Source organism: Anarhichas minor, unplaced genomic scaffold (genome assembly GCF_050575085.1).
Source record: "Anarhichas minor isolate MPS153535 unplaced genomic scaffold, ASM5057508v1 ptg000007l, whole genome shotgun sequence".
Classification (NCBI taxonomy): Eukaryota; Metazoa; Chordata; class Actinopteri; order Perciformes; family Anarhichadidae; genus Anarhichas; species Anarhichas minor.
This window is the reverse complement of record NW_027466453.1, coordinates 3198110-3225077: the sequence shown is the minus strand read 5'-3', so window position 1 is coordinate 3225077 and position 26968 is coordinate 3198110. Positions and strand designations below refer to the sequence as shown.

Here is a 26968-nt window from a genome sequence, read left to right as displayed (position 1 = left end):
TTAGGAAGAGTTGCAAATGTTTTAATGGCTTCAATTCATGATGGGGACATGAAAAAATCCTCAACACTGAAGAAGTGGAGCGACCTGCACACGTGTGCTACACAGTTCCTAACTTTTGAGGTTGAAAGGTGGGGAATGCCGTCTCTGAGAAATGAGTGGTTTGGTGCGGGTGAGGAGTGCGAATCTGTGCCAGAAAAGTGTGAAAATCTGTGTCAGTCCTTCATTGTCTACAGAGTGGGGTTGGTGTCCTGTGGTTCAGAGTAGTCAACTTCTCATGGGTGTTTTATCAATCTCAGAGTGCCTGAGACACAACACTACAAGCTACTCAAGAAATAGTAATTAAACAAGGTGTTTCACATCAAAAAAAGAAAAAAATGTCTAATGAGAAGTTTGTTTGGGCTAAAATAAGTATGTAAACTTAGATTAAATTGTAATAGTTGATACTGCTATTTAAAGATTATACTGACATATTTAATTACCAGCACATTATAGAGTAGTTATCATCACAAATATTCTTAATTTAACCCTGGTTATTTATATATATATAATTATTATTATTTTTTTTTTTTTCAAAAACATAACAAATCATGTTTGAAAAATAATATAGAATTATTTAGTTTAGATTATTTTTTTCACAAGTGCTTTTAATTTAGCTTATTTCTTTTCCATACATGGAGTTTTAATGTTACTCCATGCTGTCTAAGAGGGAACTTGTATCATTATTTACCAGCCGACGGTGGACCTCTGTCATTCCATACAATACAAGTGTGGACCTTTTTACTGTAATGTGAATCCAGAAACAAACTGCATTCCCATAAGTGTAGACTGAGCACACTAGTATATTGAAAAATTGATTCACAGTGCTTGTGCATATCGGTCAGGTAAGTATTTTGGAAAGGCTGATGACGAATCAGTTTTTAGTGAACTACAACTGAAAAAAGAATCTTATTAAGTATTTAGGTACTTAAGTGTTTTAAGTACCCCTGATCTACAGTATGAGTAGACCTAAATACGTTTCAGTCTCACACACACTCCTCTATGCCCTCCTATACGCCCCTCTACGGACACACGCACCCTCATGTATGCTCAAAGCGGTTCAGTTATTCACCACACACACACGCACGCACGCAAAACAAGTGCACCTTTCAGACCCCTCCCCTCCCTGCTCCCTGCTCACAGTCTTGGGGAGACACCAGCCTGCTACAGCAGGAGTAAATAAGTTTCAGTCACACAACACCTCTCTCTACGCACTCCTACACACAATAATAAAACAACTTTATACATTCGCTATATACGCAATAAAGCAGTTTTCAGATCATTATGCAAATTCGAAAAATAAAATAAAATAAAAAAATAAAAATAAAAGTCATAAAATGCACACTTCACATGCAATCTGGTGCACTTACATGCACGCGCGATGGTGCCACCTATATACTAGTGATTTACCCTCGGGCTAAAAGCCCACCGTATAATCCGACTCCAAAAGACTACACCTTCAGAAGGACCCTGCGCAGATCGTTTGATTGGAATTACATTCGATGAACAGAAGACGATCTATAAGTATTAACAATTTATTAAGTCAAGCATCAAAAACATGGATCTATGGTTTCACAAAACACAATAATTGATTAAGGCACACACAATAATTAATTGATACACACAATAATTAATTGATACACACAATAATTAATTGATACACACACACACACACGCGCGCACACGTAAAAAAAAGGAAAGGATCCCCTCTCACTTTATCCAACAATAAAAAGGAGAAAGAGAAATATAAAATACATTCATTTGAAGAAGTGCAGGGAAATAGTCACTCAATGTCCTCAAGTGGTCATCTATCCATACTTGATACACTTTAGGTGGTTTTTGAAGAAGTGAAGCTGCAGTTTGAGCTTTGCGTCACCCCCTGCAGGGTGTCTGAACTTTTTGTAGAGAGCCTCGTCCTTGCTGTGGCCCGTTTTGGGCTGATGGCTGATGGACACGTGGTCACACGAGGCAACCATCAAGGAGCCCAGGCCATCCATAAAGAACTCTGGAGTCAGAGACGGACATTCACACTTTTAGAAAGACGCCAACGAAAACTAAAAGAGTGTGGACTTACTGCCCCTTGGACTCCAAACTCTAGACCTACCCGAGTGCGCTACCCTCTGGAGCTTAGGGTCAAATCCCACCCTCTGTACGGCATGGGTTCGAGCCAGGAAGAAGTTGACCACCCCACTGGCCATAAAGCATTGTGGGTAACCAGGAAGTGGATGGAACTTCCCCCCAGACTTTCTGTAGAGGCAGCCGCCCTCCATTTCCTCTCCTTCCTCATATATGAGAGAGAAATAAAACCGGTTCCCTTGTACTGACGCGCCCAGCTGACGAGAACAGAGAGACCGGGAAAACTGGTTATAAAACTGGCAACCACATTACATACTGGGATCGGCTCTAGTTGACAAAAACAACAAGAAGACAGGTGCAGAGGAGGATAAACAGTGATGTTTGAGAAGGACAGTATGTCTTTTACATACTGGACTCTCTGCCCTGATGTGAACCTCAGATAGAAAACCTTTTTCCAGACGAAAATGAACTCAAACTTACCAAATCCACACAAAAATCAATGTAGAGTGTATTCAGAAATAAATGTAGTGAGGAGCAGAAATCTGGAGAACACCTGACAGATATAACTATACTTTCTTTCTTTCTGTCTATTTCACTTGAAATAATCAACACAACTGACCCCTCAGACACGAGCCCTTTTTATTCTCACCACATCCAGTTCGGGGACCGCCTCCATCACCTCCACCAGCTTCTCTATCTTCGTCTCCTCCGTAAACACAAAGTCATCGTCCACCCACAGGAGGTACTTGGTGGTTACCTGAGAGACACCCAGATTCCTGCCGGCAAACCAGCCCTGAGGGAGAAAACATGTTATTTTAATGTTCATTTCAGGTGACAAGTTCAATGCAATACAGAGCATTGACAAACAACATCAAATAACCTTTCAATAAATTAATAGTTGCATTGTCAAAATGAAAAAACATAAAAGGTCATTCTGCCAAAAGTTTAAACCAATAGTTGAATACATCAGAAGATCATGTGCAAATAAATCAGGTGTTTTATTGATGCTTAGATCACCTTCCTCGGTGTAACCTCACGAAAATTTGAGAAAAAAGTGATGACCAACAATAAATTTTAAAAAGTGATGACCAACAATATGTGTGTGTGTGTGTTTGTGTGTACCTGTGCTGGAGGCATGATGTACTGTCTGATGTGTTCTCCAGTAATGTTCTCCGGTTCAAAGCTGTCATCTGCGATGACGACTTCTATGTTGCTATAGAAACGCCGGATGCTACTCAGCAACACCTTGAGTTGTGTGTAGCGCAGGAACGTCTTGGTGACGACGGTGACTTGAGAGCTGATATCTGACAGAGAAGAGACGTTAAAGAAAAGAGAAAACGGTAAAACTCAATGAATCGTCAGCACAGTTGACCATGAACCTGTTGGCGATTTATTGTAGCAGGTTTTCAGCGTAATTGAGGCGACTTTTATTTGGGTTTAGAAACAGGACAATTTACTTGTCACAGTGCCCGTTTCCTTACTTTCAAGCAGTTTGAACTAGAAATGTGCTTTATAAATAAAGTTAATTGAGTAGTTCATTCAAAAGTGTTTGTATCACGAATAAGTAACTTGCATCGTTACAGGAAATGATGCAAGCTGTTACTGATAATAGCACACATGCAAGTACTTAATACAAACTGGTCCACAGCAGTTTACCCAAAAGCAAGACAGTTAGTTTCATCTTCCGGCATCTTTTGTAGGTTAAGTTTGAAAACTGAATAGTAGTAAATATACTAGAGGGCAGCTTTTACGCTTTAAAAAGAAAATCATACAGTTTGATGATCATGCGGTTCTAGCACAGAGTAGAGAAACAGCACTTTCCTGCCATAAATAATTGAATACTAACTTTATTCTTTTTATTTACGTTTCATTGATAGTTGGCATCAATCAGACATTTACAGATGTCTTTTAGACAATGTATACGGTATATACAGATCTTCAGATGATGCCCATTTGAGGTATACACATTAAGAAAAATACAAAGAACAAAAAGAAAAACTATATCACTAGGGAGTGATCTATTCTCTATGGTACAGTCATCGATTTATGAACTTAAAGTCAGGTCTATGGGGTGTTACATATATCCCGTTTTTTACAATTTGTAGTTGACAGATGCTGTTATCTTGTCCATTGTAATGTCCATCCATGTATTCAGATTGGACTCTTGTGACAACTATTTCCTGTTAAGAGTCTTTTTATCGGCCACCAGAAGTACATTTATTAAATATTTGTCTCTTTTTGACACATTTTCAGGTAAATATCTGAGATACATGGTCTTACTTTCTAGGGCTATTTCACCATTAAACATGTTCTGTAGGGCCGTGTGTATCCCGCTCCAATAGTCTTTGATAACAGGGCAATCCCAAAAAATATGGTAATAGTTTGCATTTTGGTTTCCATATCCTCTCCAGCAACAGAAGGGTTTCTCTCCATGTCTGCGAGCTGCTACTCTTTCATTGAAATTTCCATATTCCATATTGCTGTCCATTCTTCTTCAGATACATTTATTCCTCCCTCCTTCTCCCACTAACTTGAATTTAAACCCCAGACCACCATGACGAGTGCACACCTACCTGTTCCCATGTCGTACAGGACTGGAAGGAGAGGCTGTTTGATGGTAATGGGAAACACGGCTTCATGGTTGTCAAACTGGAAGGATGCTAAGAACAGAAAAGTTTACTGTAGAAAACAAAGTGGACTCAAACTAAGCTGCCGGTGAATCTAAGAACAAACAAAATGCACAAACATTTTCCACAGTAACTTTACATTAAACACACATTCATGCACACAGATAGCTGTACAAAACATTGAAAACTGCACTTGTTCTTTTCCCATTACATTTGCTGTATTAGGACTTATGCACATCATTTTGAGCATTTCATTTCTGATTTTGTAGCTCCGCTCCAATTTCCCTGACGCATACCGAGGTCTCCGGTGTGTATATGGTAGACAGTGCTGGTGTAGGACACTGTAGCCAGCAGGTAGTTGAGGGTCACCAGGCTGCTAGACTCCATAATCAGTCTGCTCTCACCATGACCTGACAGTTAAAAGAATGTCACAATAGTCAAACAACAGCTGTTTAATCATGAACGTCCAACCAACTCTATTTGATGTTGGTTTGAAATGTTTGAGACGACATTAAATTAAGCCATGAAGAATATCAGGTGTTTACACAGGGAACTTTCGCAGTTAGTGACAACTAACGAAGTGCCCTGAAAAGAGACAATTGCACAGAAACAAGTAAAACAACGTCTAGTTTTTATTTATTTTCGAAATAAGAGAAAACACGTCTTGTTTTGATGTCTTTAAAAAGAAACAACCACTAGTTTTTATTTCTTTTGAAAACAAGTGAAATTACCTCGTTTCTAAGAGAAATCCAGGGAATGCTCAGGTTGCATCATTATGAAATGTAACTTAATAAGGCACTAAAACCATCAAGGGTGGATGCGATTCTATTCATCCACAACTCTTTGTCTAAAAGTATATCAACTGTTTCTGTACAAAGTTCTCCTCTGTATTAGAACCATGCAGTTCAGCTGTGAAAGCTTACCAGCCACGTTCATTTGGCCGATTATTTGGAAACGGTTAAGTTGATCTACGAACCCAGTGGATCTCAAACTTTTTCTGTCACGCCCCACTTTGGAGGAAGAAAAATGTTCATGCCCCACCGCCCACAAAAAATAGCTTCTTGTGGCTGCAATTCACCTGTTTTGCACTGAATATCTTTCTAAGATAATAACAATAAACTGCAACCTGTGAAAAACTAAAGAAAACTAGTTCAAATATTTGGCAATAAGGAGTTTTACTGAGTTTTACACTGCATATCTTTTCAAAACAACAATAACGTGCAACCTGTGCAAAACAAAACAAAATGCTCCAGATACGTGTCACAAGTATCTGGAGCATTTTATTTTAAATATGAGCTTTAAAATGTAGCATTCTAAAAGTAAAATAGCTGCGATTTAACAGCACGTGGGACTGTTGGTACACTGGCTGTGGTCATCACAGTGAACAGTGTGAACAGTGTGATGAGGACATGTGAGTACTTTATCTCCTTGGAGCAGAGGCTGCATTTAGCATACCCTGCCTTATCAATGTATTTAAAACACTGTGACAGCAGGAAGCTGTACTCACGTCTGTTTAGACCTCCACCTTTATCCAGGCCCAGCTCCACCTTTATCCAGGCCCAGCTCCACCTTTATCCAGGCCCAGCTCCACTCACATCTCAGCCCTGCATCAAGCTGCGCTACACAACCAGCCTCCTCTCCCTGAAGCTCTTTGACCTCATCATCTCATCAGCATCTGGGCCTTTCATTCTACTTTGAGTTAAAACAAACAACCTGCAACCAGATCCGCCGGTGTTCTGGTTTAACGTTAACGAGTGACCGCGTGAACTGAACCGGAACACGGGGGGGCTGCATGTTTCATCACGTTACGTTTTTTCCTCCTAAATCGTGATAATGACGGACGTTAACAGTCCACGAAGTTCCGCATGTATTGGACGTTAACTTAACCCAGCAAGTCTGAACGGTAACGGGACATAACGTAACTTAAACTGTAACGGAGGGAAAGACGGTGTAGACATCTTTACGCTGATTGGCCAAGACTCGACACGTCACATCAGAGATGTTTTATTGTGAAGATCACGACATCACCTTTTCTCCTCGTCTCACTCCAATCTGAGAAACGCTGGCTGAGAAATGTTGACCCCCCCCCCCCCCAAAAAAAACCCTCTACGGATCTACACGATTCGCGTGGATGATATATTTTGATTCAAAACGGCAAATTTCGCCGAAAAGCGACAAGTTTGCAGGTATGAATAAAGTTCTTGAAATAAAAAAATTCTGCATTTCCCCCTGCGCCCAACCTGCAATACCGCCGCGCCCCACTAGAGGGGCGCGCCCCACAGTTTGAGAACCACTGTACTAACCAATGAGGCAGATCATTTGTTGTTTATTATTTTTATATGCTGGTAGTTGACTGCAATGCGGGTATTGCAACTAAAGGTATGGCACATATCACAAACTATATATAGTTAGTTCTGACATTGGAATCTCACCTTGGACCTTCACTCCGTCAGCAGTAATCTCTGTGGTCAGGACCCCTTTAGACACATTCAAGGACACCTAGAGTAGACACACCTGAATAAACCACAGAGAACGGAAAGTACACATATACAATAGAGAAAACGCTCAATCATTTTTAATCTGCATCTGGATAACATCACAGGTTCCCTCAGCACAATGCGTTTACTGGCAGTTTGTACGGCAGTTTACTTGGTATATCAAGCTGAATTTATATAAATACATGTGACCTATGGCCACCAAACAAGCGCTAGCGCCACTAACACAGATAGAACTTGCTTGCACACATTTTGTGTGTAGGAGAGATTTTCACTGGTATTCAGTTTAAAGAGCTGAAATTTGATTATTTGGAAAATAGCTACACATAATGCTGCTATGACTCTGCTGTAAAGAATTTGGAAACAGATTGTTAAGAGTAATAATACAGACCTGTTTGGCGCATAATTTGTATATTGGTCAACAAAATGCCTGCATACTCTAATATTGTTATTCATATTATTATCTCCACCAGGAGGATTATGAGATATGTGTGCGGGCATCTGTGAGTCAGTAAGTGTGCACCTATGTGTCTGTCCACTGCTAATCTTGCATTCTGCTACAGCAAACTGCATTATCTTTTGGGTGCCCAGTTATGGCTGTATGCTTAAAGACCTCGAATGGCTACGTTAACTCAAACTTTCTCAAAACAACTTATTATTGTCCGTTTTGTACCACCATTGACTGCCAGCTGAACCCTCTCTCACTACTCTTAATCGGCCCTTTGCCAGGAGTAATCTCCGACCCCCCCCATCCACTATTCTGCACCCACAGTGAGGGGATAACAGTTTGCGATGTGTTTGGCTAACTGCTAACGGGACTACCAGTACACACACTGCTGCGTACCCTTCGGCCGCTTGTGGCTCACTTTTGTTGTTTTGGAAGGTGCTTTTGGCTAACCGCTAACGGAACCATCACCTTTCCAGTTGGCACTGAGCACACTAGCATTGACATTTACAATATGCGTGTGTAATATTTGCATTACTGTCTTGCTGCCGATATGGTATGTTGCAAATACAGGGGCTTCATAATCATTTTACGTCTACAGCGTTAGAAGTGCATGCCCCAGTCCCGAGGTTAGGATAGGTCCCCACACCACAGCCACAAAATCAAAATCAGACAGACAATCGGAGAAAGCAAGGGCATCCCTGCCGGCGGTGCAGGAAAGAGCAGAAGGGTCCCTGCAATGGGCTCAATGTGTGCAGCCAACTAAAGCTTTAAGAATAGGGTGGGCAGCTACACCACTGCCCTTACAGTGAGGTTTTGCTGAAGGGTTTTGTCAGACCAGAAAATGGCACATAAAAAATACCAGATTTTTTGCCAAATATTTGGTTATAGATGCTTGATACAGCAACTAATCACGGGTATAGTTGTTAAACTGTGATAGCGGGCAACCTAACCGCTAATGTACTAGCCAGCCAGGAACATACCATCACTAGTCGGTCACAAGCTCCTCAAACTTCTATTTGCACTGAATAAAATGCCAGGGGGGAGTAAATTGCACAAAGGATTGTGTACATCATCAAAAGAAACTTACTGAAAAGAGGTGGCAAACAAATCGCTCATCTAATGTGCATGCTAACTGTCAGAAATTTGAAAGGATTGTTTAAAGCACTGGACAAAGCCTGAACTAATTGCAAAATGTTGCCACTTTAAATGCTGGATGTTCATGACCAGTAACTAAGAAAACAAACTTAATGTGTAATCCATCCATTATAAAACAAACAGAATGCCAGGAACAGCTATAAGTATTTTTCTTTTTAGCACAAATACTGCATGGAAGACATAGTGCTCACCATTTGCTCTCACCCGGGTTCCACTCGTCCCTTTTCATGCAACATAGATGAGTAATTTTTACAACGATGTTGACCGACCTACTTTCCAATAAAGGAGGGCAAGAGAGGAGAGCCTTTTATGAGCAGGCAGTTTCCTTCCCCACCAGTGACGATCAACATCATCCACAACCAATTACGATAACAGACTCCTTCAACTTCCTTCTCACACACATTAACCTGAAATAGACCTCCTCTAGGGAAAGAAAACAAAGCACACAATATAAATAATTGACAGAATTATCACTACAGCAACAAAAGTCATTGGCTGCAAACCCAAACACTGGACCAACCCTGTCTCCTACAAAACAAAAACTAAACTGCACTCTTTATTATGTTTTCAAAGGAAAACAACAAACAACTAGAAAATTCCAAAAGAAATTTTGACAGTGTGGCTTCTACTGCCCGAAGAAATCGCAATATATACACACGCCACTGTTACCGGTAGTGTCATTCAGGTTCAATTGAGCTAGAGCTACTCTCTTTTCTGCATTTTACTCTCTCTCCCTCTCTGTGTCTCTCTGTATCATACAGTCATTCAGGTCTTAGATATTTTTAGAGGACTTTTCCCCTCTCACCCCCCCTCCCCCCATTTCAAATTAAAAGCCCCACAGAATGAATTTTAACTGGAATGCTTGTGATGAAGCCTCTCATTTTAGTGTCAAACATTATGATTCTGTCTCCTCTCCCCCTCTCTCACCCACCCAGTCCCACCCTTTCAAAATAAAAGCCCCACAAATACAAGATTCAATCCAAGAGTATGAATCTAAAATGCAGAAAAGAGAGTAGCTCTAGCTCAATTGAACCTGAATGACACTACCGGTAACATTGGCGTGTGTATATATTGCGATTTCTTCGGGCAGTAGAAGCCACACTGTCAAAAGTTCTTTAGGAATTTTCTAGTTATTATTATTATTAGTAGTAGTAGTATGATTAAGCCCGATGGATAATATACAGTGTGCTTTGGCACAGGCAGTTTTACTGCCTTGTGCCACAAAGCCACACTGAATTAAAGCTGCAAGCATCGATGTACGTGCCCTCGCACTTTCCTGCGTCTCGGGGGTACTGGCGGGACGCCGGCAGACGTGGCCATACATATCAGCGACCATCGGAAGGCATGCCCACAAGTTAGACGTATTTTTAATGCGTGGACTGTGACGCTGGAAATTATGTAGTGCAAATATTCCACCAGTTCCTGTATCCACTATGTGGCGCTAGAGAACACGCGCAAACATGCATTATGTTGCTCTACATCAAGTATAGACCACATCATGTAAATGTCATGTAAATCGGATTCCGTTTGTCACATAACGCTGTCTTCCTGTTGCCAGAAGGTGGCGCTATGACTTTGAGTGAAAATTGGCTTGTAGACATCCTCAGGCCATGACTGTTATCAAGTATGGCAAGTTTGGGACAGATTTGAGCAAGTCCATGTGGAGTTACATCAGCTTGTTGTTTAATAGCGAATCACGTACAAGGCCGCCACGGCTACGCCATTCCATCAAACATAAAGCTTTGAGTAACTTTTAGTTGCAAAGATCTTTAGATTGTACTGACCAAATTTGAAGTGGATCTGACAAAGTCCCTAGGAGGAGTTTATTAAAGTATAGCGACTAGAAATCAAAGGGAAATTCACACAAAAATCTAAATGGCTAACTTCTTGTTAGTTTTAGAGCATGTTCCTACCAAATTTCGTAGATGTAGGTCAAACGTAGTGCTGGGGCTGCGTTTTGTGGAGTTATATCAGGTTGCTGTGTAACGGCGAATCACGTAAAATGGCCGCCACGCCATGGCTACACCATTCCATCAAACGTAAAGCTTTGAGTAACTTTTAATAGCAAAGGTCTTTAGATTATACTGACCAAATTTGAAGAGGTTCTGACAAAGTCCCTAGGAGGAGTTCGTTTAAGTGTAGCAACAAGAAATCATGGGAAAATTCACACAAAAATCAAAATGGCCTACTTCCCGTTCATTTTAGAGCATGGTCCCAATGGGTGCTCTCAGGAAATGTGGCTCCGCCTGCTCAGCTCGCCAACTTCTTGACGGCTGCGAACGAGTGGCGCTCGCTTGCCACAGTTGTGGCACCTGACTGACGCCTGACTGAAGCTTGCCACTGACTAGCCACTGAGGTGCCACAGTGCTGACACCTGACTGACGCCTGACTGACGCTTGCCACTGACTAGCCACTGAGGTGCCAGTGCCACAAGGAGTATCTCGCTGTCTCTTGTTTTTTTCCCTGTAGTGTATGTGGTCATTATTCCCCTTACAGTGTTACATAAACCAAATTAAAGCTGATTTCTAAGCTTTTGTAACTCATGGAGTGATTGAGATAAACAACATCCTTCCTGCATTCATGATGACAGTAATAATCCAAAGAAATAACCAAATACATACAGAGAGGTACACATATATGTGTGTTTATAGGTGTATTTATATATACACACATATACTCTCCACAGTGGCGGCTGGTGGAAAATTTTCTAGGTAGGGCCATCCAATCAATTTCAGCAAACATCCCAGAATGATTTAATGCAAAAAAAAATTAAGTATCAAACACGCATTACTACTTTGCAGTTAAATATTTAACATTTATTCCAACATGAAAAAAAGCAGTAAATAACACTTATATAATATAATATAACGTGTATTTATTGAGATGCCCCTATGGACCTTGTTGTAGGAGGTAAAGATCAGGAGAAGTAAACATGAAGTGTAATTATGAATACTGATGTTAAATTAAGCTATGATGAGTTTTCACTGTTAATTTACCAACTCAATTAAATGTTGATGCCTCCATGACCAAGTTAAAACCTCTTTAACACTGGCCCTATTTTTAGGCCTCTGGTCGAAAATTGCATACCCATACTAAAGAGAGTGTATTTCTGCAACTACAAGGTCTATTTTAATAATTTTTTGATTGTATAATACAGGTAACACTTGGAAGATGTGCTGATATGTGTAAATATTGTGTATATGTTACTGGTTAATAACATATTTTCACATATGGCACAGCTCAAATTGAAAAAGTTGCAGTTTCGCCTGAAAAAAAGCACTTGTGTCTAAAATATTACTTGAAATAAGGCCTAAAAATGTTAATGGCATAGCCAAAGTCATAGCACAACAGGTTTTACAGTCTCTAAACTGATTTGACTTTGATTGAGTAAAGCAGGCCAGCATAAAAAAAAAGCATAAACCAAGCAAAGGCATGCAAAATTCTCATTTTTGGAAGCAGCAGTTGCATTGCTGTATTCTAATTTTATATACTATATAACTAAATATTAACTATATATTCACTTTTCTTATCACTGAGTGTTCAATAATCCTAATAAATCAGTTTGATACCATTTTGAATAATTTTGAGCAGTTATGATGTGTCATATCTGTCATTCATAACAATAACTGGCTCATAATGTGTGTCTATGTGACCCTGGTAAGGCCTGTGATCGGCCGATTTACAAGTGTGAGACCATTTTAGATGTGGGATAGTCCAACGGGAGCCATGCGGGGGTGTTTGAGAATCTCCGTTTCTCTTTACTGACTAAAAATCGCAAAATGCAGGGCAAACCCCCCTCTCTACATGGATTGCTCCACCCCACAGAATCGTCTGCCATTTTGTCATTCATTCCGCCAGCGCATTGATCTCACTCACAGGCATGCAGCACAACATGGAGGACAGAGCTGCTCCGAAATCCGCTGGAATAAATCCGTTTTTCATCGCCAAAACCGTCAAAACGTAAGTTTTTTTACCCAATTATTTTTCTCGTGACCTGTGGCTGATGTTGGCATGTATACCCATAACTTTTGAGCGGTTTGAAAGAGAGTAATTTGGACGCCGCTGTGCGTTTCCGGGTCGAATCACGAGCCTGCTAGATGTGCTCATCCGCCATGTGCGATCCGTGCTTCGTGATGAGAGATCATCCAAAGAGCACAGTTCGTCAATTTTTGGCCAAATTTGTGGCAAATCTTCTAGATATCTTCCAGATATGATCTTAGTTCATGTATAATTGTGTTTTGCAGTGTGTAAAATGGCTCCCATGGTTGTTTCGCCCAGAATCTCTTTGTTACACAGGTTCTTTTTATTTATTGTTTTATTATTTTATTCCTTTCGCAAAAGTGAATTGTACACATGTACACCACCCCCCCGCCCCCCTCTAGCCCCCTTTAAAGGGGGCTCTCGTCCTTAATAGGATTTATTAAGCAGATGAGACTGAGGACAACTATGTAGAAGAAAAGATGTTCACTTTGCCTAATATGTAACTTGACAGAGTTCTCCATGTGTGTCCTGGTGTTCTCATGTTTCTTCTTTTTTTTTTTTTTTATGTGGAAACGCTTCACGAATTTGCGTGTCATCCTTTCGCAGGGGCCATGCTAATCTTCTCTGTGGAGTAGTGCTCGCGCTGGCGCTGGCGCTCGCCTGTAGAGACTTCTCCTGCCGAGAACGCGCAGCTTTGGGCCAAATCGTTTCGGTCCCACGCTGAATCTATTTGAGGGCGCTGATTGGCTAACTTGTATGTCACTCATTTATATCTTTAATCAGCAATTGGCTAAACTGCTTCATAGACCCGCCTCTTTTGGGCCAAAACGATTTGGCCCCCTAGCTGCGCGTTCTGAGACGTGTCGTGCACACAGGCGGAGAGGACGAGCAGGAAAAGCATATATTTTGCGCAGATATCATATTTTACACATATTACTGGGTACATTCCATAGTTCAAAAACACAAATATTGACAATTTGTATAATTTCTTATTATTATAAATTTTTTTTTTTTGTGTGTGGCTCAAGGTGGGGCCAGGCCCCATGGCCCTCTATTGGCCAGCCGCCACTGACTCTCCATATATATATATATATTGTACATGTACTGTACAAGTTTGTCTGTGTGAACTAAAAGCACATGTTTTATCTCTGTGGAATAAGGAGGCACACATGTTGAACTACATACTACAATCATTTACATTTAAACAGGCCGCCAGTGGCCCATAAAGACATGGATAGTTGATGTTTCTGTGGGTACATCCCAAGTCTCTTAATTGCATCCCCGTTTCCCTCACTTGCATCTTGTCCATGCGAGGACAGAGGAAACGAGGAAATATGGTTTAAGAGAAATGAGACGCCCATTCCTCGCATCACATGAAGCGACGTCTGTTTCTGATGACGGCGGCCGCTGATCACAGCTGGATCAGCTGTCAGTTGGCTTTAACAGCTGGAGAGACTTTTGAGAAGTTTGTGTCTGTACACATGATCACTGTACTTTACTAATAACTTTAGACACAGTTATAATCACTGTACTAATACTAGAAAAGATACGGTAATCATCACTATACTTATACTAATAAAGACACAATAATCATCACAATACTAATAAAGACAGTTATCATCACTGTACTTATACTAATAAAGACACAATAATCATCACAATACTAATAAAGACAGTTATCATCACTGTACTTATACTAATAAAGACACAATAGAGTTTTCTCATCTCGGTTATTTCTCACAGGGAGGTTAAAAAAAAAATGTTCCACCACAAATGTCGACGAGGATGGGATCGGACGAGTAATCACGACTCCGTTAGACGACAGAAGCGCGCAAACAATAGTTGATTCCTCCCTGAAGGTGAGAGGCTGTCGTCAGACGGGGTTTGAGATTGTCGTACCAATCCTGGAACTGGAAAAAGAATCCCACCTGGTGAGAAATTATTTTGTGATGGAACAGACATTTTGAAGTGGTAAACCGGTATTCTCGCACATTAGGGGGCTGGACAGTAGAGTCCAGGTTAACTTGTAGTTTTTAGAGGTGATTTGGTGTATCCTTTCAAGTCTTGATTGAACCAGATTGTTTTGAAGATACCATAAACAACGAACTAGAGAAAATGGGTAAAAGTCAAATTAAGTCTGAGCCTAAGCAGCCTGATGCCAAGGTCTTACCTCCAATAATAAAATACATGTGGGACAAAGATAATCAGACTGCCAGACAATTGGAAGAATGGATAAAATTGGGGTTCCCTGAAAAAGGCAGTTTTAGCCTACGACAAAAAAATTGATGAACTCAAACCGTGTTTGGAGCAAAGAGAGAAAGGCGCAGCAGAAAAATGTCCAAGAGAGAATGAAAGAAAGAAATGTAAACCGTTTAAAGAAGGCTGGAAAGCATATAGTATGTAGAGAGAAAGCACAAGTAAGAAAAAGAAAGAATATAGGAAATGAATGTCAGAAAGACACAAGAAAGAAACAGGGAACAATAAGACAGATACAACTGATAAAAAAGGATTTTTGTTTGTTTGTTTTGTTTTATCCGAGGTACATGGTTGAGTTAAGTTTAAATTAAAGTGTTTAAGTGATCATCTTTGAAGATTCATGTGTTTTCAGTAGACTCATTTTCCCCCTCGGTGTTGACAGACAAATGAATCCGTCAGTAACAAGAACTATGGTGTCGTGTATTTCCTGGAGGGAGTGATAGGAGCGTTACTACTGTGTTCATTTGTCTATCGTGATGTTTTCATGATATGGCTAATATTGTTCCCTCTGATGTGAATCATATTTGAATGGCCCGTGCTCTTTACTGTGTGGTGGAATGCATGTTTTGCTGGATTGATTTTGACTATATGTATTGTCCGTTAATGACGCAGCATCCCGCCATGCGCGTATTCATGTACCTGCACTCTGCAGTTAGTGTATTTGTAGGTGTTGAGCTTCATTTTTAAACGAAGAATATAATAAGCCGTAGCTGTGGCGTCATAATGAGGTTATTAGGAGGTAGTTCAACTGTAGTAGGACAGCACTGAAGGCGCAGGTATAAAATACACGGCCCACCACTGACTTATACTAATGAAGACATAGTTATCATCACTGTACTAATACTAATAAAGACACAGTTATCATCAATGTCAGAGTAGTTGTTTTCTCTATGTAGCCTGTTACCTGTTAAACAAACTGCATTGAGTATTTATTTTGTGTTCTGTGTCCTGTTTATAAGCGCAGGACCAATTTCTAGCAGGACAATGCGTTTGTTTTATTTATTAATTATTTGCTTCTGTATGTTGAAATTCTGAAAATCTGAAAAAGTGTTTCGTCTCTCCAGCTCTCTCTGACTTTAATTGTATCCATATTAAAAGTTATTGAGGAAGATAACAGGTCTTAAAAAGACAAATCTTTCTAATTCATGAAGAAAGTTATTTGTGATCTTTTTGTTGTTCAGACCTACAATGAACATATTTAAACCAGATGGTGAATCAGGAAATGAATCAAATATAAAACTAGAGTTTAATCTGTGATCTGTCTTCACTCTGGTTTTCCTTAGAGCAGAAATAAGGGCTTTAGGACGGCCGTGAATATGGCGGTGTAGAACAACGTTCAAGCGCAGCTAGATGATTGAAGAAATGACAAGAGACTTGGGATGTACCTTATATTTTGATGAACAAGAGGATTCTGTCTGAATACAATACTCACATGTCACACGTGGGTTGAGTTACTGGTTGCCTTCTATCATCCCTCCTCTCCACGCTGGCTGTAATGGTTGCTAAACGTTCTTCTTTTGTGCAGGACTCTTCACACAATATCTTCTCGTTAAATTGATCAGCGATGCCATATGACAACGGAAACCCGGTAAGGAGGACTCGTAGACCAGAAATGAGATTGGACAGTCTTTAATGTGCGTTGGTTTATTTGCATTAATGTAGAGTACAAGCAAATGCCTATCTATTAACAGACCTATTCTATCCTATCTATTAACAGATCAGCACATGTCCAGGTTGCCAGTCTGAGGTTGCATGAGAACAGACCCTGGGCCTTCAGTGAGTTCTGCTTCGGCCACGTCATTTAAGGATGCACACTAGTCCCCCCTCCCCAATTCTGGGGACTGTCACCTTTACGAAGCCACTCTTTTCCTGGCTGCAGCCCTTTTCTTTTACCACCTTGGCTCCAACATCCTGTTTCTCCTGCAATCTCTGCCACACGCACACGCACACGTGTAGATGCTGTCGTTGTCAATAAGTTAGTCAAACTGTATTGGTGTAGCACTTTTCATACAGGTTAGTGCCGTTCAAAAAACAGGTGACAGACATTAAGCAGATGCTTTTATCCAAAGCGACTTACAATTCAGATTCTATCACATACACCGTAGGCACAGCTACAGGAGCAATTTTTTGGTGTTAAGTGTCTTGCTCAAGGACACATCGACATGTGACTAGCAGGGCCGGAGCCAGGAATTGAACCACCGATCTTCTGATTGAAGGACCTCCCTGCTCCTCACTTAGCCACAGTCGCCCCAGACGAGCTGATGAGACAGAATATAAACAGTAAAATAGTTGAAGCTAATGCACATGTGAAATAGAGATGATGAAAATGTTATATATTTAAAGTTACTGAAATCTTTACTCAAGATAATTCTTGGGATGAAATATATTTGTTTGCAAAACAAAACCTTACAAGTAAAGTAAAAGTTCAATTTGGGCACCAGGCTATTAATATCCATGTGTTTTGTTTTGTATTTGAGAAGTGGGGTTGCTTAAGTACGGATTTTACATGACAAATAAGTTGTCATTGACTTTTGGTTCCTCACGGGACATGAACAGCATTTTCCTGGGTGAAAGTCTGGTGTTTTGAGGTCCACCCTTTCACCCCGACCTTCTCCATTGATAGACTTTGTTTCTGGGTCGGGTATTGACTCGCTTTTGGAGACAACCTCAAGTGGCCATTTTAAGTACCGTAGTTTTTGGCACTATCGTATTGGGCTTCATTTCTCAGCACCGGAGGTTGGCGCTTGCATGAAACTGATTTACTTCAGTAAGTACGAGAGATTTACTAGTGTACTAGTACTAGTATTGATTTGTAGATTTGATTTGTTCAAGAAGGACGTGGATGAACAACGTATTTTGTCATTTAGTGCGGAGGACTTGTTTGTTCAATATCTAACATGGCTAATATTATGTTAGTGAGCTTGCTGATTGATAAAGCAGCATGGCCTTCAGCCTGAGAAACAGCCACAGATAGTGGATCACCTGCTGGTTTATCATCATCATCTCCTCATGTTACTGACGATGTCAGACAAGGTGGCTACTAAAAGGGAGATTTGCAACACTAATATCAAGCAGTAGTCTGTGTACGATGTGTACTTATCATGCGGCAACCTCCGGTTCTGCCGAGTGAAGCCAATGCGGAAGTGTCTTAACTTGCATTCTCTCTACTGACCAGCAGGGGACGACTCCTCCGGTTGCAAAAATAAATCAGATTGTAAGTAAATCAATAAGAAAATGACGCTACTTCTCACTTGATTTATTCCCAAGAAAAAACAACAACATGGCAACGGCTGTAATCCAAGAAGGCGAAGGCAAAATTGCCAAACTCGAGGCTTTAAAACAAGTCCACAAACCAATAGGTGACGTCGCGATGACCAGGTCCACTTCTTATATACATGTACCATGTTTCTCAAAAACATAAATACATGACCAGTTTTCTATAGCGTTTGGCTCATTTTGACCTTCAAGTTTCTAAAGTTATATTATATACTACTTCTACTCTGTTGCAACAGACGAAGCTGCAATCATTTGTTGGAAACTAATTATTTCACCTTAATTCTGCAAATGAAACATGATTCCAGTCAAGACTTTTCCAGTTGTTTTTTTTAATTATAAAATAAAGCCATATAATCATCATTTTCTAGTGTACTAGCAACTGTATGATAACCCCCCCCCCCCCCCCCCCCCCTAAAAAAAAGAAAGAAAACTTTGATGGAAATAATGTCCTGCATAGTTCTTAAGTGAAAGTTTTACACAGTAATCTGGTATGTTGATAAGAGGCTGAAATTGCAGATTTTGCAGATTCTGAAAACTTCAAAAGTAGTTACACTAATCACAACAGATGCCTGTTTTCTTTGATTTTACGTTGATTCTGTTATCTGTACAGTGTGGTGGAAAAAACTATTCAATAGTACCGAGTGAGTCCTATGATACTGAAATTAAGAAACATTGAGGAAAGAAGTTTGTCTTTGAAGGTTCAATCGTCATACAGAATGCAATGCGTGGTCTGAAGGAGGAAGAACCTAGAGTGTTGGTTGTGTACGACTTATAAAGGCCTTGAGCACATGGTGGGATAGGAGGAGCTCGTCACTTGGACATCTGGACAACAGTGATCATTCACTGATCAACCATTGAATGGTTAATCACTGATTGGTCCACTGATTGCATCCCCATTCAGCCCCCTATCTAAGTTGACAGTATCATGCCCCTGATTAAGACACACCTAATATTACTCAACCTGAGAGGACCCCTACTGACCATGTCTGACATGTATTAACTTTGTTAATACAAAAAGGGCCAAAACACTGAGTGGTCAGACAATAAAAACAGATAGATAAGTCACAGTGGAAATTAGCCATCACAATCCCCCCTTTTGATCACATCATTGATCAATCATAAGTATATACAGTACACTAGTATCCATTTGGCAAGGCACACGTGCAGACACATAGGATTCATGCAAAATGCAAATGAAATGGGGACCACAATCTGGACCAACATCACTCTAGGTTGTTGGTATTAGGGAAGGATGACGTAGTGGTGGTTGAGTCTGTCGTCGGTGCAATCTGAGTAGCAATAGTTTAGTGACTTGCTTGGATCCAGGCCGCTCGTTCTGCCATCTTGACAGCCGTGTGGGTGGTGAGGAGAATATAGAACAGTCCTTTCCAACGCTTAGCTTGCCAGTGATTTCTCCTGAAGTCCTTTACCACAATGCAGTCTCCTGGTTGGAGGGAGTGGAGTGGTTTGGAGGCAGAAGGGGGTAAGGCAGACAATTTATGCAGACAATTTGGGGGGGGGGGGGTACCCCAGGCAAAGACCCACTGAAAACGGGTCCGCGACCCACCAGTTGATAATCACTGCAATATGCAACCACGCCGCTAGATGCTGCTAAATCCAAAACACTGTCCCTCTAAGATTTGGATGCTCCTGTCAAGGAGAGGTATGCTCTCAGCCCTCCATGAGCCATACTTGACTATACTATGATTTTTTTATATATTTTTTCGACATACTTAAATATGATCTTTTTATTTACATACTATAATATGAATTTTTTGACATACGCTCTGACTTTTTTCACATCAAAAATACTTCTTTCGACATGACTGACTTTTTAAAATTAAATTGAGTTATCAATCTAAATAAATAATTATATATTTTAATTATGTTAATGCTATTTCATTTCTTATTTGCGTCAAATTGCCTTTATTACATTGTTTTCACATGAGTTTACATTTGGGCTACCCGAGTAGGATGTGAAAATATGCCAGGGCTTCCACCCCTGCTCTGTTTCTCTCATTTGTAATATCGCCCTGCTGGTCTCGGTTGTATTTTTCAGATGACCTTCGGGATCCTGAAGAATGTCTCCAGCACACCTCTGTCCCAACGGAAAGGAAACCCTTTGTGCTGGACACGCGGCTCGCTCTCTGGGTCAATCATCATAGCAGCATGATTACATTTCTGTTGGCGTCACAGGGCAATATAAGTCTTGAGTAGCCTCTCTCCGGCTGAATATCCGAATCGGGCTGTAAAAAATACTCGTCAACATCTGCATTCATAATTTGGGATTCCATTTTAGAGAAAACAAGGATGTTTTGCAGCTGCCAACGCTGAAGTAGCACGCTGTAGTTCGACCTCCAGCGACGTCACTGGATGCAGGAAGATGCTCCCCAGACACAGAGAACATCAGCAAGAGCTGCAGCTTCTTCACACTATATCCCTAACCCACAGAGATAAGGAGGAAAGTTTTCCCTTTAATGGATTAGATATCAATTTGCTCAATTGAGAAATGATGGATATATAAGATTTGTAAAAGGTGCTTGTACCACGTACATGCTGCATTCTTTTCTGATTTGAGAGATGACAATAAATTGTAAGATTTGTGAATAGAGTTTGGTGCAAAGTTTAGACAAGTTCAACCTTTTTGCACAACCTTCTCCTGAGCAGCTGTGCACTTACTATATGAATTCAAGGTTATTTTTTTCATTTGAAATAATTGAAAATGTATCAAATGAACAATCACTTTATTTTCCCCTTATAATTAATGACAAACATATGTCAGAAAATATGAGGAATGTATTTAGAAATTATGGATCTGCAAAATTATTTTCCCCCTGTTTTCGAGGCAACACTTTATTCAGAGTAAGTTTATATTAATGCAGAAAATAATTCAACAATTTCAACAATAGTTTTGTTTGTATTTCAAAACAGAAAAGGAACAAAGAAAACATTTGTAATGTCCTTATATGACTTGTGATGAAGAGTGGCCCATTTTCAACCGGCTTGGTATGGTTGCGATGTGGATGCTATTGGCAAAGGAACCTTTCACTGCTTCCCTGCGTGTTACCGGCGACAGACCAGGTTGAAAATGTGCAAGGTTTCACCCTTCAGTACGAGAAGCTCAGCGGACATGACTCATTACAGCCGGTGTGATGTCACCACGCGCTCTACGGAGGCCACGCATAAGGGCCCGGGGAGCAGTGTGGGTCCAGCGCGGCTCGTGGTCAGCCTCATCAGGAGTTGCCGCTGGTTCTTGGCCCTCTGATGTGGTTGATCTTGACTTCCTCGTCCAGCTCCTCCACGATTCTCTCCTGTTTGACGGACAGGATGGTGTAGCTAACTGGACGTTCATAGGTCAAAGAAAAGCTCTTTTTAAATAAAAAAAACAAACAGCCGTGCACCTTGTTGTTTAACTTATTGGGTGTGTAGATGTTAATTGTTAAAATTGTATTCATTGAATTATTATTGGACTGGACACTGAGACCTTTGGGGAATAAAAAGAAAGCCTAACGCTGCATGGCTAATCATCCTGCAGGGCCGATACTCGTCACATTTGATAAGCGGCCTCGGTAGCAAGCGTTCAGGGGAACCCACGGTTACACATGCGGTATAACTCGCAGATTAAATACATGAAGTAGTGCTCGTAAGTTAAGAGAGACGGTGAACAAATTCAGCTCTTGCTCTCTAGAGGATCCAAATATCTTTCAGAACAAAAAGGAGGGTAAAATAATTTGACACATTAACTTTACTTACATGTATTTTCTTTATTATCTTAATTATAAAAAAGGGATCATAAATAAAGTTATGTTTCCTGACAAATTGCATTCTAAATTCTCTTTTGGAACAATATGACTTGATATTGGCCTTCATGAAGCAGTTATGTCGTCTTGGTTTGAATGTCTGGTGACTTTCTGTGTTTCTTATCGTCAACAAATCCCATGAAAACACCAAAACCCTTCGACTGACTTGACTTTACTGACAAGTGTTGTGCCTACGTATCTTCTTCCTCTGTGCCAGGAAGCTCCACTGTCGTCCCAAAAACTATTAAAAACTGATCGATGACTGTTGAGCTGGCTGACATGTCGCTTCATTACCATGAACACACACACACACACACACACTGTAGTATTCTGACTCAATCACGCATACACAGTCTGCTCCACAGATGCTCACTAGAGCAACAAATGTAGATTAATCCCCAGCTGAAAAAAGTTTATCAACAAGTGCACTATGTATTCCTGTTTGAGCAACGAACAGGACTGTACGTCTTCAGGGAATGAACAGAGTCGGAAAGCATCCAGGTTCAGACGAACACGTGGTTGGTTTTGGTCATTTCATGGAATCTGTTGACGGTAAGAAAAAGCAAGAGGTCGACCGATTTGGGTATTCTAAAGAATTGCTGTATTTAAATGCACATTTAATAAACAGTTTTCTGCATTGTATCGGTCATTGTCTCTAAACGAAAAATCAACAAAATAAATGTCTACAGATATTCAAAAACTTTAACTTTGGGAGAAAACAAATGAATGTAAAACTAATGTTTTAGTGCATTTAACAGCATTTTTTTTCAGCAGAAATTTTGAAATCTTACATAAATTAAATGAATAAATAAACAATGATAGTTTCTGGCTTTGTTCCACAGCATCTGCTTTATTAATCGGCCCACCACCAGAAAAAATATTATTTTAAACTCATCTTAAACTATAGAGGACCTGAAAACTGCTTCTACAAAAGGCAGATATCAAGTCATATTATTATGACTTTTAATGTCAGTTCATATTAATTAAGGTTAAACATAAACGGATAAACATTATTCCAATAACGATTCAACAAAGTGGTGGTTTTTACAGCATTTGACACAGAAGAACTTATTGTAGATAAGATTCTCCGTGCTACACATATTAATATTAATATCACCATTGTCAATACTTTGGCACCCTCTGGTGACAAACGGGTTTTAATGAAAACAAATGTAGTTTGAATTGACTGAATTTTTAAAAGTAATAATTAAAAAAAAGTTAATAATTTATTAGATTTGGTTCCAAAGGAAAAAAAAAAAATGTTTTTCAGTTTGATGAGATCTTCACGTAAATCGAGTAAATTAATTTAACTGTTTTGAGAAGACTTCATGAGTATGACGCTACTTCACAGCTCACATTTCATTGTAGATTTTAACCTTTTCTTTTTCTTTTGTTATATCCTTGGAGCAACTGAATGAAGGACGAAGCGTATCGTATGTTTTGTGTAATAGCTTCCGACATCTATCTGACCAGGACACCAGTGAAGGATACACATGCCGACAACAAACGCCCCGATCGCGAGGCCGGTCAGCAGGTTCCGGCCGCGGAGCCGCGCTGCGTTCTTCTTCCAGTAGTCGAGCTCCTGTCGGCGCTGGAAGAGCTGCTGCTCCGCCGCTGTCAGTGCAGGTTTCGCGGATGCTTCAGCTCCCGTCTCCGCCATGACTTGTTTGGATAATCAGCTGCTAGGAAGTTGCATGAACCGGAAGCATTCCTCTATAAAGAAACGCGCATACCGCCACCTACTGCATCGGAGAATGGTTGCGTTGACTGATCCGATGGTAAATACATATTCATTTGAAAAAATGTCCGACTACCAGCTCATTTTCCGCCCAGCCCTTATTGGTCTGTTTGATGTTTAAATATATAAATGAGTGACATACAAGTTAGCCAATCAGCGCCCTCAAATAGATTCAGCGTGGGACCGAAACGATTTGGCCCAAAGCTGCGCGTTCTCGGCAGGAGAAGTCTCTACAGGCGAGCGCGAGCGCCAGCGCGAGCACTACTCCACAGAGAAGATTAGCATGGCCCCTGCGAAAGGATGACACGCATTCAGAGGAATAAATATATCTGAAGAAGAATGGACAGCAATATGGAAATTTCAATGAAAGAGTAGCGGCTCGCAGACATGGAGAGAAACCCTTCTGTTGCTGGAGAGGATATGGAAACCAAAATGCAAACTATTACCATATTTTTTGGGATTGCCCTGTTATCAAAGACTATTGGAGCGGGATACACACGGCCCTACAGAACATGTTTAATGGTGAAATAGCCATAGAAAGTAAGACCATGTATCTTAGATATTTACCTGAAAATGTGTCAAAAAGAGACAAATATTTAATAAATGTACTTCTGGTGGCCGGTAAAAAGACTCTTAACAGGAAATGGTTGTCACAAGAGAGTGCAATCTGAATACATGGATGGATGTTACAATGGACAAGATAACAGCATCTGTCAACTACAAATTGGGAAAAATGGGATTATGTCAGTGGTGGGCCGTCAGGGCCTGCAAGGCCTTCTCTGCTGGCCTAAACAGAATCACAAAGTTATAGCTATTTTATAATTTAATAATTTTTCATAAATACACGACATGTATTATAATTTATAAAAATGTATATAGACATATAGACATATAGACATATATATATATATATATATATATATCAATATAAGTAAGCATCAATAAAACTTTATTTGCACATGATCTTCTGATGTATTCAACTAACTTGAATTCATTCATTTTCCCATTGGTTTAAACTTTTGGCAGAATGACCTTTTATGTTTTTTCATTTTGACAATGCAACTATTAATTTATTGGAAGGTTATTTGATATTGTTTGTCAATGCTCTGTATTGCATTGTGTGACGACCCGCTCTGCCTGGTCGTTTGGCTGCCTTCCTTGCAGGTGTGGAGGTGGGTGTGGCAGAGGGTCGTCAGGCAGAGTGGAAGCACCTGAGGCCATTAGCAACACTGGCCCTGTGTGCCAGAGCACCCAGTATAAAAACCCTCTGGATTCTCAGTTGGTCTCTGGCTCCTTCCTGACACACCCATTTTGGTTTTGGTTGCGGTTATGGTTTGTTTCTACACTATACAACACTGCATATACACTTTACACGCACCCACCCACTCACTTACACTGCTGAAATGACTGACTTCACATGTCACTGTTAGTTTATGTTTGTCTTTTATATTACTTTAAACTTAATAAATAATTAATCAACTGCTTCATTGACTGCGTCTCCCTTTTTTGTCATGGCCGTTCGGCCCGGTTTGTGACGAGTGTACTTGTCACCTGAAATGAACATTAAAATAACATGTTTTCTCCCTCAGGGCTGGTTTGCCGGCAGGAATCTGGGTGTCTCTCAGGTAACCACCAAGTACCTCCTGTGGGTGGACGATGACTTTGTGTTTACGGAGGAGACGAAGATAGAGAAGCTGGTGGAGGTGATGGAGGCGGTCCCCGAACTGGATGTGGTGAGAATAAAAAGGGCTCGTGTCTGAGGGGTCAGTTAGTTTGTGTTGATTATTTCAAGTGAAATAGACAGAAAGAAAGAAAGAAAGAAAGTATAGTTATATCTGTCAGGTGTTCTCCAGATTTCTGCTCCTCACTACATTTATTTCTGAATACACTCTACATTGATTTTTGTGTGGATTTGGTAAGTTTGAGTTCATTTTCGTCTGGAAAAAGGTTTTCTATCTGAGGTTCACATCAGGGCAGAGAGTCCAGTATGTAAAAGACATACTGTCCTTCTCAAACATCACGTATTATCTTCCTCTGCACCTGTCTTCTTGTCGTTTTTGTCAACTAGAGCCGATCCCAGTATGTAATGTGGTTGCCAGTTTTATAACCAGTTTTCCCGGTCTCTCTGTTCTCGTCAGCTGGGCGCGTCAGTACAAGGGAACCGGTTTTATTTCTCTCTCATATATGAGGAAGGAGAGGAAATGGAGGGCGGCTGCCTCTACAGAAAGTCTGGGGGGGAAGTTCCATCCACTTCCTGGTTACCCACAATGCTTTCTGGCCAGTGGGGTGGTCAACTTCTTCCTGGCTCGAACCCACGCCGTACAGAGGGTGGGATTTGACCCTAAGCTCCAGAGGGTAGCGCACTCAGGTAGGTCTAGAGTTTGGAGTCCAAGGGGCAGTAAGTCCACACTCTTTTAGTTTTCTTTGGTGTTTTTCTAAAAGTGTGAATGTCTGTCTCTGACTCCAGAGTTCTTTATGGATGGCCTGGGCTCCTTGATGGTTGCCTCGTGTGACCACGTGTCCATCGGCCATCAGCCCAAAACGGGCCACAGCAAGGACGAGGCTCTCTACAAAAGATTCAGACACCCTGCAGGGGGTGACGCAAAGCTCAAACTGCAGCTTCACTTCTTCAAAAACCACCTAAAGTGTATCAAGTATGGATAGATGACCACTTGAGGACATTGAGTGACTATTTCCCTGCACTTCTTCAAATGAATGTATTTTATATTTCTCTTTCTCCTTTTTATTGTTGGATAAAGTGAGAGGGGATCCGTGTGTGTGTGTGACTACGTTCACATACAGTCTATGATCTACATACATATGACTCAAGTAAGTCATTGGTCAGTGTAGGCACGAGAATCATGTCAAAATAACTTCAGCCATTACTCTTATTTTCTAAACCTCAGTTTTGTTGCCTAAAACCTAACTTCCTGTGAAGACGGTAGTTTACTTTCAAAGACACCATGCATTGAACGAGCGTATAATGAAACGCCGTCACTGAAACGTGTGAAGAAGACGCTAGAGGGGTACGTAGAGTATCGTAGCTTGAAGGCGCTGTGCCATTTACCGAGGTATGTAGT

The 26968-nt window shown here is 40.6% G+C and overlaps 3 protein-coding genes and 2 pseudogenes across 3 annotated transcripts; 2 read left to right on the top strand and 3 right to left on the bottom strand.

The window, feature by feature from the left end:
• Window positions 1-691: 691 nt before the first annotated feature.
• Window positions 692-20510, bottom strand: LOC142945223 (beta-1,4 N-acetylgalactosaminyltransferase 2-like). The gene is made up of 9 exons (XM_076086641.1): window positions 20415-20510; window positions 16923-17003; window positions 7172-7238; window positions 5036-5149; window positions 4686-4772; window positions 3235-3416; window positions 2762-2905; window positions 2141-2369; window positions 692-2041 (listed from the first exon to the last, which is right to left on the bottom strand). Exons 1-9 carry the CDS (start codon window positions 20508-20510, stop codon window positions 1845-1847), a joined length of 1197 nt encoding a protein of 398 aa, XP_075942756.1. The 3' UTR covers window positions 692-1844.
• LOC142945327 (U6 spliceosomal RNA) lies at window positions 13380-13452 on the bottom strand (annotated as a pseudogene).
• Window positions 20511-21077: 567 nt separating the features above from the next.
• Window positions 21078-23848, bottom strand: coa3b (cytochrome C oxidase assembly factor 3b). Its single transcript, XM_076082851.1, has 2 exons — window positions 23642-23848; window positions 21078-21690 (listed from the first exon to the last, which is right to left on the bottom strand). The coding sequence occupies exons 1-2, from the start codon at window positions 23808-23810 to the stop codon at window positions 21584-21586; spliced, it is 276 nt and encodes a 91-aa protein (XP_075938966.1). The 5' UTR covers window positions 23811-23848; the 3' UTR covers window positions 21078-21583.
• A 56-nt stretch (window positions 23849-23904) lies between these two features.
• On the top strand, window positions 23905-26621 carry LOC142945222 (beta-1,4 N-acetylgalactosaminyltransferase 2-like). The gene is given in 5 exon segments (XM_076086640.1): window positions 23905-23928; window positions 25478-25621; window positions 26027-26122; window positions 26124-26256; window positions 26356-26621. Coding segments are annotated over 5 exon segments (594 nt in total). The 3' UTR covers window positions 26553-26621.
• LOC142945329 (U6 spliceosomal RNA) lies at window positions 24151-24219 on the top strand (annotated as a pseudogene).
• Window positions 26622-26968: the final 347 nt, after the last annotated feature.